This window comes from Callospermophilus lateralis, assembly GCF_048772815.1.
Source record: "Callospermophilus lateralis isolate mCalLat2 chromosome 8 unlocalized genomic scaffold, mCalLat2.hap1 SUPER_8_unloc_1, whole genome shotgun sequence".
NCBI classification, from domain to species: domain Eukaryota; kingdom Metazoa; phylum Chordata; class Mammalia; order Rodentia; family Sciuridae; genus Callospermophilus; species Callospermophilus lateralis.
Genome location: NW_027510150.1, coordinates 2,477,738 through 2,492,434, shown reverse-complemented (window position 1 = coordinate 2,492,434; position 14,697 = coordinate 2,477,738). Strand labels below are relative to the sequence as shown.

At 40.5% G+C, this 14,697-nt stretch overlaps 1 protein-coding gene across 1 annotated transcript in view; it reads right to left on the bottom strand.

The window, feature by feature from the left end:
• Window positions 1-366: 366 nt before the first annotated feature.
• The window catches only part of LOC143385800 (phosphatidylinositol-3,5-bisphosphate 3-phosphatase MTMR3-like), a 165,019-nt gene continuing 150,688 nt past the window's right edge, over window positions 367-14,697 (bottom strand). Inside the window, 9 exon segments of the mRNA XM_076841330.1 lie at window positions 367-1,250; window positions 1,253-1,779; window positions 1,781-1,846; window positions 2,517-2,674; window positions 3,872-4,042; window positions 7,221-7,416; window positions 10,699-10,810; window positions 11,760-11,891; window positions 12,574-12,782. Of these exon segments, the coding sequence (XP_076697445.1) occupies window positions 367-1,250; window positions 1,253-1,779; window positions 1,781-1,846; window positions 2,517-2,674; window positions 3,872-4,042; window positions 7,221-7,416; window positions 10,699-10,810; window positions 11,760-11,891; window positions 12,574-12,782 (2,455 nt within the window).

Sequence of the window (14,697 nt, the reverse complement as noted above, 5' to 3'; positions counted from 1 at the left end):
CTCTCAATTTTTACTTCCAGCATCTACCAAAAAGTGGATACAAACATTTGTTTTTAAAAAAAATCTAACCTTCAAAGTTACAGCCCACATCTGGGAAGGCTATCAATTTACTAGTTTTTAATGTAGGACAAGCACTACAATTTCACAAAATACTAGCAATTACTCTTCAAATGTCATTCTGAAAACAGAGAATCCTCTCTCTGAAGAGATATGAAGGTCCATGTAGTGCATGCTCTTTCCTTTCTCTAACTGCCCAAACAAGACATGAAAGTAAGCAAAGCAGAAAAGAGACAGTCTTCCATTTACATGGCTGAGGCTGATCTTCAGCTTCTGTGAACAGGGCTACTTTAAACCTTTTCAACTCATTTAGAAATCCTCACCAGTCACCATGCCCTGGGTAAAAAGTGTGCCCATCCTCGCTCTGCCATCTTCTCTCAGAAGGCTACAGAGGAACCATGACCCACTCACCACTCCATCTTCAAAGTCCCCATTGAAGCGCAGTGATCCAGTCAGATATTGGCTCTCCAGGCGACTCTTTAGCTCCTGGACTTGTTTCTTCAAGGTCTCCACTTCCTGCTGGTAGCCTGACTCAATCTGATGCATGCACTGTTGGAGTGTTTCTGGGTACACAGGCATGCCATCATCGTCCAGGTGGCTGCGAGAAGGCTGCTCAGGGCTGCTGACTGCTGATGGCATTCCCAAGTGGCTATGCAGCCACCTGTGGTGCAAGTTTCTTGAGTGTAAATGGACAGAGCTGCAGCTTGTGGCACACAGCTGGTGGCTCAGCGAGTCCTTGTTCCTCCCAGCCTCCCCATTGGCACAGTGCCCATTGGGTGTGGAGTACTTCTGGAGGGTGCCAAGTGCTGGGGGCTGCTCTGAGGCCTTGTTTTCAGTCTCTGGGGCACCGTTACATACAAACCCCTCTTTACATTAGGCTAAAGGCAAGGCAAAAGGGGCCCGTGTTGGGGTAAGAGTGCTGCCAGGAGAAGTCCTGTGTACCACAGACCCCCCTTGTGGCTTCTCAGTGAGGGTCCTCTCAGCAGGCCTGGGATCCAGTGCTGGGGGAAGCACGTCTTTGTCACTGAACCTGCCAGTGATAACCAGGCAAGGCTTACGGTGGACTTGAGGTCCACTTTCTGGCTTCACGTTATCTTCCATCAACATATCCATGGAACTGTCCTTGTTTGGTCCTCTGGTCTCAAAAGGAACTTGGGAAGGTGGCAGAGAACTAGACAGTGAGGTACCATAACCACTTTTACATCTACTGGGATGGAAGGAGCTGCATCCTCCTGGTTCTCTGCAATATCCTCTATTGGAGGCTGCTCCAAAGGAACCTCCTGAGAATCCTCTCCCCTGTGTGGTTCCTGGAGTGAACTGGAGAGAACACTGGGCCCACCCTGCTCTTCAGGAATACCCTGTGAGAATAGAGACAGGATGGAGTCTAGATGGCTCCTCAGAATAGCATCACCCAACTCTGATTCTTGGTAAACTACAATGGCTGAGACCTCAGTTGCGATCCTGTTCTCCTCTTTGATCTGTGGCATCTCCACATTACCCCTGGGTGCAGGCTCTTCAGCCCCACTCTCTTCTTTGGTGGCCTCTTGCAAAATGTTCTCCATCTGCCCCTCAGCCACCCCAGCTGCCACAGACAACTCAGCACCCCCGGGCACCTGGCTGGGCTTTCCTAGGCTGTCAGCAGAAGGCTCCTCTCCAGGACCAGCAAGGTTGCTCAGTTCCAGAGAGCGCCAGTGGTGCTCCTGCCACTTCTCATTCAAGCTGGCTGGCCAGAGGCACTGTGCTCTTGCAGGCTATGGTCAGATTGTCAAATGATCTAGTCTTTGGTAGACTAAAAGAAAGAAGTTTAGGAAAAGTGAGAATCTTGGAGGCTATTCAGAGGAGATCAGGTGACAAAAGGTTTTAAGAAGCTGGAGCTATGACATCTCAATAATGTTCTGGAGTGCAAAGCTCCCTCATAAGTCCTCCTATCTGCACTGCCTCTACCCTATGCCCCATCCATACAAATAAGTTAACATCAAATGTTATTTTCAAAAGGCATTTTCCCTGATGCTGTTGTGTTTCCTCAACTGGTGGCAAGGTCAGACTGCTGATTCTTTGATATTACAGTATTTTAATTTATTACCTAATCACTCTGAATTTAATAAAGCTAATTCATAAGTAGCAAAGCCAACATTTCTATCATCTCACAGCATTTGCTTCCAAGCTCAGAAGACAAATCAGAACAGGGAGGCAGGAGCAGAGAGTAGTGGATGAAATACAAACCAGTGTTCACAAAGAGCACAGAGGATGTACTCTATCACTGAGAAACTGCTTGATGCATGTCACAGAACAGGGCCCAACTCACTTCTGGAAACTAGGCTCTTTATTATCTTCCCAGAGAAAACTTTAGAGACCTAAGTACATGTTGTAGAGCCAGACAATATCATAATCTTTAACCATCCCTGGCATGTTCCCATACAGGAATATACCCACACAGGACCTGAGGCCTGTGGCATCACCCCTGGGCTCATCGGCTCAGGGGAGGATCATCAGGGCTGGTGCCTGGGACTGGATATGGTGGACAGCTGTCATCCACAGGGGTAGAAGAAGACGGGCAGGGCAGATATACTGCACTCCACAGCATCAGGTTATGCACATGGCACACAGGGTACAGTACCTGAAGAGGGGGAGAGAACACAGATTTAAATATGTCCCAATAAGCATTTTAGAAATATCTGGAAAGATCAAGAATATACACCCAGCTCTAACACCCCACAGTGCTAGGACACTGATCCCTGGGGAAGCAGCATCAATGGATAGAGAGCTATCTCCTAAAAAGGCAAATATAGGACTAGAGGTTCTGTTTGGCAACATTTTTCACCTAAGCACCTCTTATGGGCATGAAAGTCTGAAAGGATCTTTTAAAGGTCCATTTTTTCATTAAGTATTTCTCAGGTCATCTTTATTGAATGACTAACTTTCATCAGCTTGATTTGCTGCATAAGAAAGTGAGTCATTCTGTTACAGTGATTATTTGTTTCCTGTATAAAAGCCTGGCTTCTGCAGAAACTGCCAAACCTGCTTTATAGGATCATTTAAATTAATCATGTGAAAAGGAAGGTATTTTCTTCTTGCACTGTTACTCCTCTAGGAGGCAAGGTGAAGGAGGGAGACAAGCAGTTGGCTTAAATCTTTGATTTGATTATTTAAATGTAATGAGAAGCATATGAATAGCCCAGTTAAGCAATATAACTTCTGATTAACCTGCTTTGATTTCTTATGGGTTTAAGATGCATTCTGAACAAAGGAATTTTACCATCTATTGACACGCAAATGTATGTGCCCCTTTTCTCTGCTGAACAGAAGGTATTCCTTTGAGGAACAAAGTCTTAAAGGGCCTGCTAGCTCTCATATGAGCAGAGAATCACATACACATAATCAGTATCAGACCCAGTTCTATGCTGAGACAGAAGCTGCAGAGGATATCATCACCTGGTACATGAGGAGGTGCCAGGGGCCTAGGAACAGCTCCTTCTGAGATATGAGAAGCACCCAGAAAACAACTTAAGTGCTCTTCCACCATTTAAAGAAAACATGCTACGAATAAATTAGGCTCTGGAGGAAGTGCCAGAAAAGATTGGTGTCTAGGGTGGCAAAGTAGAAATGTATATTAAAACACCCTAAGCAAAGTGGTCAGAAGCAGGTCAGAGCATCATCAGAAAACAGTTATTTCTGAGAATAGTGAGGGAAAATGGAAACAGCTCATCCATAGATAGAGATGCCTTCACAAAAACAAACACTATTCAAACAGGCTCCCATATGTCCCCCACCCCAAACTCATTCTGCTGATGACAGAGGAAAGACTGAAGGATACATACGGCTTTTGAGAGGAATAAAGTAGGTTTTTGAAAGCCTTGTTGCCAGCCCGAAGAAGCGACCATACAGAACATGTTCGTTCCTGAGTATGCTTTTCCTCTCTCTCCTTGGCATTGTTGCACAGGAATGTTCCAAAAATGCAGGAATAGGTATGCTGCACCAGTTTCACCTATGGGAGTCCAATGAGGCAAAATCATGCAGTAGGGCACACATGGGAGCCCAGCAGAGCCATCTACCCTGACATGTCTGAAAGCACTTAGGTTTACGCTGTCAGGATAGGGAAGCCCGGTTGGTCACACAATAGCCTCCTCTTCATGCCACCAACTCCCGGGCCTAACTCTATCCACCAGCATTCCTGAGTTAAAGATAAACTGGTACACCCCCATTCCTCTTAGATTCCCTTTTCAACAGTCTCTGAGCTTCTGAGTTAACAGTCATCCTCAAGAGCAACAGAGTACAGAAGCTGAGCAGGTCAGTGTAAAAGTGTGCCGAAGCTGAAAGCACATTTGTAAAACTATTTGTTTATTCCACAAATAATTACTGAACATTTCACTTGCCCCAGGCATGACTACAGGTACCAGAGGTGATGGATATGCAGCAATTATCAACCAGCTTTCCTGCCCTGATGTAGCTTACTCTAGCTAGGGCAGAGGTGACAAATACTATGAAGAACAATAGGACAGGGTGAGAGGGACACCAGGCAGGGGCTAGGCTGTGGGAAGACCTCACTGGTTGAGACCTGATAGAAGGAAGAGAGGAGGTCATGTGGGTATCTGATGGAAAATGCTCTAGGCAGAGGCAACCACAAGCACAATGGCTGAGGGGAGTACTTTTAAAGTCTGAGAAATAGTTAAGAGGTCAGTGGAAGGGAGGGAGGGATAGGAGGAAACAAGCAAAGAGAGGTAACCTCTAGGATGGCCTTTTAAGCCATTTTAAGGACTTTAGCTTTTACTATATGAAATATAGTTACTGGAGGTTTCTGAGCAGGGGATGACATGGTCTGTCTAATGTTTTAGCAAGACCAGCTTGACTCTATATTAAATGAGAGTAGGAGATAATGGTGGCCTGGACCAGTGTGACATAGTAGAGGTGACAATAAATAATTGGTTTTAGACATATTTTGAAAGCAGAACTGCAGACTCTAATAGACTGAATGTGAAATAAGAAGGAAGAGTTGAAGATGGCATAAATGTTTTTGCCCTAAATGACTGGAAGGATGAAGTTGCCATATGGTGAAATGGAAGACTCTTACAAGATTAAGTTTGTGGGGAGATGTAGAAATCAAAAATCAAGTTTTAAATAAATTAAGTTTGAAATGCAATTAAGACATCCAAATAGAGATACCAAGTGTTCATGACTGTGGCTGAAGTTAAGTGTAGAAGTCTAAGCTGAATGGATTCTCATCACATGGAGAGCAATTAAAGCCACTAGACTGGGTGAGATCCTTCAAGTAGTTACATGGAAAAGTAGCGTGGAGGATGAACCCTGGGGCATTCCAAGATTTAGAACTAGGGAGACTAAGAGGAATCAGCAAAGCAGACAGAAAGAACCAGTCAGAGAGGAAGAGGAGAATAAGAGTGCTAAGTGTAAGAGGTCAACATGAAGAAAGTATTTCAAAAAAGAAACTGAACTGTGCCATTACAATTGATGGATCACAGAAATAAAGACTAAGCACTGTTCACTGGGGCAGCAACATGAAAGATCATTGTTAACCTTAACAAGAGTAGCTTTGGCAAAGTGTTATGGTGCATGCCTTCCTGGAGTGGGCTGAAAAGAACTGAAGAAATTTGAGATAGCTAATATAGGAGCTCTTCAGTAAAAGAGACCACAGATACAGGATAATAGCTAGAACAGAATGCAGGACCAAGAAATGATTTTGATAAGACAATATATATACATTATACTTTGTCTGTATTTTGACAGCTGTGATCTGGGAAAGGGAAATATGCTATTGAAGAAGGAAAGAGGAGAAATGCTGGAGCTAGCCAGCAGGACAGATGGGAGTGGATGGGAACTGTGTATAGAAGAACAGATGGGCTAAAAAGGATAAGGATAATGCATCTTTTATCAAAGGAGAAGGGAGCAGAGAACTTTGGAGACAGTAGGGGCTTTGGTAGATGGATTGGTGGGAATATGGGACACACTAACTGCTTCTATTTCTAACTACTATTTAGGGTTTCTATCTTCTCTTTTAAAAGCTAAGTTTAAAACAACTCAAGGTTTACAAGAAAAAATAGTACATCTGGATTCACTAAGTAAACAAATGCCTATTTTTTATTGTTTTCAAATAAAAATAGGAGAAAATAATGACCCCTCTACTTAAATTATAAAAAGGCTACATACTTTCATGTGAAAATTGGACCACTAATATTTGCATAAGTATCACCTCCAATTTTGATGGTTCCCAAAATGTAGAATCAGAAGCACAAACTCACAAGGAATGTGTGTGTGTGTGTGTGTGTGTGTGTGTGTGTAACGAGTACCAGGGATTGAGCCCCAGGGGCACTTGATCCACTAAACCATATCTCCAGCCCTTTTTTGTATTTAGACACAGGGTCTTGCCTAATTGCTGAGGCTCGCTTTGAACTCATGATCCTCCTGCCTTAGCCTCTCAAGCTGCTGATATTACAGGTGTGCACCACTGTGCCTGGCATTTGAGGGACAATTTCCCAGAGAAAATTAATATTTAATGTTTTATAAAAGCCATATATTCCCCCTTAATTTTCCTTTTATTTTGAATTTTGTACATTTGGTGCTATATTTACAAAGTCATTTTTTGTAAAATCCTTCCCCACCCTAGATTTTTTACAAATGTATTTTATATATATATATATATGTATATATATATGTATCACACACACACATATATATTATATGTGTGTGTGAGTGTGTGTGTGTGTGTGTGTGTGTGTGTATGTTTAAGCATACTTTGTGGTTTTTCTTACTTCTTTAACCCAAAAGGAGGTTATTTTAGGGTCAGACTCTTTCTTGACAGAACACTCTTTTGGTAATGTCTAGACCTATTATCATAAGCAAACTAAAATCCTTTTTAAAGAAGCTTCATTTTCCTGGATTAGCCAGAACTTTCCCATGTAGACAGGCTATAAAAGAAAAGATCTATATTTCTCAATACCTTGTAACCTACAAACTGTCACACTTTAATAGGCATAAGAACTACAGCAGGCACCTCTAACAATGTAGCTCAAGGTGCAGGAGGAATAATTAAAACAAATTTGACTTTCTTTAGACCTAATTTCTACCCCCCCCTCAAAAAAATGATCATAAGACTCTCGGAGACCTCCACACTTGTTATACAGTACAAACTCCCACACTTTGGATACACTCACCTCTATGGTTCCGTAATATGGGTCCAGCAAGAGCTTAGCCAGTGCCACAATCTGAGGGGTGCGGTCCCAGCCATCTGAACAGTACACTAATACAGGTTGCTGATCACAATCCACAGCATGCACCACCAGAAGGGCTGACTTCAAAAGCACAGATAGGTGATGAAGCCACTTTGTGCTTTCAAGAGCTGAAAGCCAACTATAAAAATAGGAAGGGATGAGGCAATTTTTTATGATGTATTGATCATATCCAACACCTGTGAAGTAAAAAGCAATACCCCAAGATTTTTCTCTTCAAATGTGACACTGCCAAAACAGACAGAAAATCTGTTTATAAAACATGTCCAAAAACAAGACTCAGGCCTTACTCTGTAATAGAGGGCATCCTCATAAATAGGGACTTTATTTAATAAGACCACCTTTGGTTCTAACACCTTTAGTTCTAACATGCTGATGAGTAATTTCCCAGAGAAAATTTAAAAAAAATAATGTTTTTCAGTCCATAGTAGATACACACAGTATAAGAAAAGTGGAACCTTCTGAGAGATATTTCTAAGATGTAAAATAGAAGACATTTAAGAATCAACAATCCTTCCCAATAAGTTCTCAAAAAAGTAAACTTAAAAATATAAATAGTCTATAATGAGATATAAGCTGAACACTGGACACCACACATAGGGGGCTGGAGTTATAGCTCAGTGGTAGAGTGTTTGCATAACATGTGTGAGGCACTGGGTTCAATCCTCAGCACCACAAATAAATAAATAAATAAGCTAAATAAAGGTATTGTGCCCATCTATAACTAAAAACAAATTTTCAAAAAAATCTGAATGGAGCTGGGGTTGTAACTCAGTAGTGAAGCATTTGCCTTATACATATGAGGGACTCAGTTTGATCCTCAGCATCACATAAAAAAATAAAGGTATTGTGCCCATCTAAAATATAAATATATATATATATAAAATCTGGATAAGCCTAATAGGATGATTTAGACTTATGAAACTAGTCTACCAATGGCCACATGGAATTGCTAGGCTTTTCCCAGACCAGATTGAGCAGGGATCTAGAAGAATCTTTTTTAAAGAAGCACTCAAGAATCTCTTATCAGATAGCAAGAACTGCCTCTTGGGAGTAATCACCAACTGACATATTTGAGTTTTTGTTTTTTGTTTTGATTTGTTTTAATCTGTGTTTACATATGTTTCTTGAGCTTCTCCCTGCCCCTAATTCCCAAAAATGAGTTCATATTTTTCTAAAATGCAAAATTTGTGGTTAAGACAAGTCCAGGTCTTCAAACATTGAGCCAGACAGGAAGGAATAAATACAGATGAAGTGGTGGTACATCTGTTTTAGGAGTAACTGCCAACACTAGGACTACAGAACAAAGCCATAAAGGTCTACTAAATCTCAGGGAATGAATGAATTTTTGGAAGAGTCTAAGGAGTGGGGGATCTTCCCAGCCAGACAAGCAGACTACAGAATTAAATGCATATGTACTGATTTCATATAGATTAGTATCGTCTACCCCCTGGACTATGACTCTTTGGAGAGCTGACACTGGTTCCATCAAAGATGTACTGAGTGGCTAGTATTCAGAGAGGAGACCTACTGTTTAATGAGCTGTAAGTCTGCCATCAGTAAAAACACAATATCAAGACTTTCTATCTCCTAGTAGATACTAGGAAACATTTTTTCCTGATGTACCAATTGTTTATTCTCATTCTTCACATGGCCATGAAGGAAAAGAAACTATAGGCTTAAGAGACCAAAAATGAAATTATCTTCTTACCTCTGGAGAAATGGTAAACAAAATAATCAGTGCAGGTTTTTTTTGAACATGACTGAACCGTTATAAAATACAAGTTGGTGCTACCCTAGTCTAAGAGAAAAGCTGCACTCTGAAGTATGCCAGCAGAGGATGTTCTGGAATACAGCACACTCCCCTATGCTACACTCAAACTGGAGCAGAAGCATCCCCTAATCCTCCACAACCCCAAACCACCATTGGGGATGAACTTAGAGCCATCCCATCACTACCAATTGCCTTTTTTCCCCCACAAGAGGCTTCAGTAGTGCATTACGGATTTGCTGCTTCTCTAATAAAATTCCCTAGATATTAATTTGGAGGAAGTAAGAGCTAATATTCTGAGTTCAAAAACTAGCTTTTCTAGCCCAGTGGCTTGGAAGACTGAGGCAGGAGGATGGCAAGTTCAAAGCCGGCCTCAGCCAATTAGTGAGACTGTCTCAAAAAATCAAAAGGTCTAGGAATATGGCTCAGTGGTTAAGTGCCCTGGGGTTCAATTTCCAGTACCAAAAAAAAAAAGCTATTTTTGTAATTTTAATATGGACAATATGAGAGATCACATAATTGGCAATCTTTTGTTTGTTTGTTTGTTTTATAGACAAAAAACTAAGACCTACAGTAGTAAAGTCACTTTGCCAAGGTCATAAAGTCAGTTTGCGGCAGGTCTCCTGGGTTCTCAGCCAGGCACCTTCTATGCCTCATCTTAGAGGAAAGGGTCCTGCCAGATGGGTCTTGGAATTGTGTAGGAATTGCAAATAGCAAATCCCAAAGGAGAGTAGGAAGCTTGTTTCTTTGAACAGTCTACCCACAAAGGACACTTGCTTCAACCTAAGGGCTGAATGGAACTGTAATGAATTTAATCCTTTGCTACTAAAAGTCAATACAAGTGGTTTAGGCAGTACCTGATTTAATAAATCCAATAAAGAATGCAGCAAAACTCAATGTGATCATGAGATCTACTGAACAGGACCCAGGGAAATGACTATGGGCTTTAGCACAAACTCTAGAAAAAATGAATTCTGTCTTCTCTGGCACCAACTCTATCTTCCTGAAATAGTAGAACAGGGGCTTTTAAATATTTATTGTCCATATTTGTTTTACAGAGCCCTGCTCCTAATTTATCTTGTATTCAAAGAGTACCCTTGCAGAGGGTATTACTTCACCTTCCTTATTACAATGCCAACCATTCATTTTTAATGAGCAATAAAAATCATGATAATGTTCTCAGTAAATAAAAGAGTAGTTTAGAAATCAGAAGGAAGAATAAAAGAAACTGACCTAATGACAAGTTTAACCCATTTTAGAACATGAAGACTTTTTGTGGTAAAACAACCCACTTCATAGCAAATAAGTGTCACTATAGGATTTCAGAAAACAAATAATAAAAATGCTTTAGGACAAAAACAACATGAAAGAGAAAGGGTGGGAGTCTCAGCACAAACAAGGCAATGCTTCTGTTCTAAAAAGAACAGAGATTTTTTTCCTATGCTGCACATTTAAAAATATTTCAAAGGGCTGGGTTTTTCTTCCATCTCTGCTCTATGCTGCCTTGCTCCTGATGCAGAAAGAATATGTAAAAAGACTAAAAATGTAACTTAAGTGTACCATGAATCAGGAGAAGATACCTCCAAATTTAATTAACAACAAAAACAGAGCAATGTAAAACTAAAATCTTGCTTTCCCACATCTGGCGTCTGTGTGCACGGCAACCTCAAAGACTGAAAACTCCTCTGGATAGAATGAATGTTTGCCACCCCCATAAACACAACTTCACAGTTCGGGTAATAATCTGGAAAGAATAACAATAAAGAGAACACAAATGTGTTGAATTTAAAGCCTGCATGACCAAATTTAAAAGATGCAAACTGGCTATAAAACAAATCCATTGCGGCTGCTGAATAATGAAACTGCAATATTGTGATGCTTGACTATTAATCCAATGCTTTATTCAAAGAGGCAAACAGCACTTGCATTTTAGGTGTCTTTGTAAAAGAGGTGAAAAGGGAAGGTTAGAGCTGTAAAGAAGGTACTAACAAAATAAAAGCTATTATGTTTTAAAAGAAAGACCTATAAACTTCCATCTCATCTTTACTTCCTGGGCCTCATCTATCTGTGGCTCTGGAATCTCTCTGAAAAGAATCTGGCAGAACAGTGCCTTCATGCATTTCAATTTTACCTTGGAACAACTGCTTCCAATTTCCGGCTCAGGTCACATCTAAATAAGGAGCTTGGTACCTCTTCCTGCACCATCAGTCACAACTGGTACCAAGGAGTCCCTCCTCAGAGAAAGCCTCCATTCAAACAGCAAAGGTGTTACAAGTCGGGACAATTTTCACCCCAGGTTTTCTAAGGAAAAAATCCCCACATGGAGTTTGCCAGGATGCCAGTAAGGAGCATACCCACTGTCAAAGGCACCAAAAAGCTTTTAGAAGACTGAGAAATAGAGCCACTAAAGCAGCATCCAAATGTAAACAGGTCTTAGGGAAGGTTTGCTTTCTTTATTACCTAAAGGTTGTTAGGAAAGGAAGATTATTTGGCTTCACTGCACTTCCTCCTCCATATCTGCTTGGAAAACAACACACAATTTTAAGAATATAAAGAGAAGCTCTGGCTCTCTCAAGAAAGAAGGGGAGAAATATGGCTTGTCACTTATTTCAAATTGAGAACTAAGTCCAGGTTGGGCATGGGCTGGACTCTTAAGGAGATAGTATTTGAGGACCATGCACCATCCACCTTACCTGGGCATTTGCAGCCTCCTCCTTTTTCTCAGTTTGCCACAGCTGCTTCATAGGAGCGAGCATCCAAGATCAAAAGTTTCTGCGGTTGGATGGCTAAACTCTCTGCTCCTGAAGCATTTGATAGAGAAGAATCTATGGACATCAGGAAGGGGGGACAGGTAAAAACTAAATAAACCTGTGTCTCTGAGAACTGTGAAAACTAGAACCAGAGACACATGTTGTAGCACCAAAAAACTCAAATGAATCCTCCTAACCAGACCTAGATAGATGAACTACTCTTCTTAGTTTATTTTCTATTTTCCCTTCTTATTAAAAGTTGGCAATTCATTTTCCAAAACCAACTCCAGAGGTAAACATGAATATCCACATAGCCCAACCTCCTATATCTCATTTCTACACCTATAGTCCAAAACTTGGTACCTCCCTACAAGGAGCATAGATACACTACAAGTCCCCATCACACTCATACTCCATTCTTATCATGACAGCCAGGCTTGAAACAAAGAGTCTTCCGGTTCTTGGCCAAGACTCAAGACTCCTCAAATAATCCCATCAAATTCTCATCCAGAAAGGTCTTCTAAAGAAAAGGCCACTTCGGGCTGGCATTGTAGCACAGTGGCAGAGCACTTGCCTTGTACATATGAGGCACTGTGTTTGAGCCTCAACACCACATAAAAATAAATAAAATACAGGTATTGTGTCCACCTACAACTAAAAAAAAAGAAAGAAAGAAAAATCAAAAAGAAAAGGCCACTTCAAGAAAAGTTTCTCATATACTATAAAACTGCTGCTGTGAGTGCAGGTAGCACCTTACCAAACTCCACATCGGAAAGGTCTCCCCCATTGGGAAAGTCTCGGGAACTATTCCTAGTTGACAGCTTGCTGCCACCACTGGATCTGGAATCAGAAGCACAAGCTTTGGCTACTGACTGCATGAGGTGCTCATCATCTGCATTTTGCCAACCCCACCAGCTGACCTCTGGCTGTCCACAGCGGGTAATGACAGCTCCATTGCTCTGGTGCCTGTGCCGGGAACAAGAGAAAAAACTGTATCATCCTAAAGGTACATATTTAGGGAGGCCCATTCAAATGCTCTGCACTCACATGGAGAGTAAGGCACAGAAGTTTAAGCACATTAATGAAAAACCTACTCTAGGTAAGTCCTGAACTGGCTTCAAGTTGTCTCAATATTAAAGAGGGCAAAAATTGTATACACCAACAATAACAACAAAACCTGTATGTATCTTTCTCAAGTACCATACCATCACAGAGATCTCTGTAAAGTTACTTACAAAATGAATAGAAAAATATTCATTTAGAGAAAATAAATGAATACTCATAATTTCAATATTTGAATACTGTATTTCTAGGAAATAAGGTAAAAATGATCTACAAATACTACATTAATTTTCTAGTCAATAACTAACTCCCCCTTTCTGATATGGTACCTAAATACTCTAAAATAATATATGCTGAACTACAGGGGAAAATGTGTTGCTTCACTGACTCCTGAGGGTCTACTGCAGCAACTGTGCACTCATGGCCAGCTTGGGCTTCTTTTTTTTTTTTTAAACAAAGAGATTGAACCCAGGCATGCTTAAACTTTGAGCCATATCCCCAGCTACCCACTAACAGTGTGCTTTTTAAACATTTTATGCAGGGTCTTGCTAAGCTGCTTAGGGCCTCATTAAAGTTGCTGAGCCTTCTTTCCCCCCCACTCTCCACGACACACCCCAAACAGATCCTACCTTTGGAACTGAAAACACTTGCCTAGACAAAATCTGAGATTTCATGAGTCAAAAATTGCTCTTATTTAGGCAGATGGCTCAATAAGCCCACTATCCTTCCTCAGCCTCTTAGTAAAACAACAGCAACCTCAATAAATCATACTCTGACAGATCTTTTTTTCCCAAAGCAGAAATCATACTCACAGTCTACTTTAAGATGCTATTAAAACCCAAAGTGTTTTCTAATTAGGCAATTATAGCAATTAAAATGTTAGAAAAATTATTTAGCACTAAAAAGGAATGAAATTCTGATACATGCTACAACACTGATGAACCCTGAATATGTTATGCTAAATGAAATAAACTAGACACAAAAGGTCACATATTTTATGATTCCATTTATATTAAAGTATCCAGACTAGGTAGATAAAACAGATTGCTGGTTACCCAGGGGTAAGGGCACTGAGGAGGGAACAAGGAATGACTGCTAATGGTACAGAATGTCTCTTCCAGGTGATGAAAATGTACTAAAATTGATTGTAGTGACTGTTGAACAACTCTGAATGTAGTATACTAAAAGTCATTAAACTGCACATTTTAAAAGTGTGAATTTTACATGGCATAGCTCAATTAAGCTATTTGTTATTGTTATAAAAGTAATCAGTTGGCAGTAAAAATAAATTATCAGAAAAAAAAGCTGGTAAGCAAAAAATTTAAATGTTCCTATTCTATATCTCCAAGGAAAATACTTATGCTTTACTTTCCTTTAAAATTGTTTTTTTAAACATGTATAAGCATACACACAAACACATAAATACGACACAGGTGGATTTAAATAAAACATACTACTGAATCTATGTTTTTTCCAGGGAACAAAGTGAGAAAGACTATTGTTTTTAATCCTAAAGCTCATGAGCAATAAATTCAATTTGGCAATAATCAAATTCCCTGAAACTATCACTTTACTTATAGTTTTTAAATCCTCCCTCACCAGGAGAGACAAACATTGCTAACACCCTGAACTGGCTCATGTGCTGAATGAAGCCAAACTGGATATAAAATCTCATTGGCCAGGTGTGGTGGTTCACACCTGTAACCCCAGCCACATAGAAGGCTGAGGCAGGAGAATCCCAAGTTTGCAAGGAGGCCAGCTTCAGTAACTTAGGAAGGCCCTAATCAACTTAAGCAAGACCCTGTCTCAAGAAAAAATG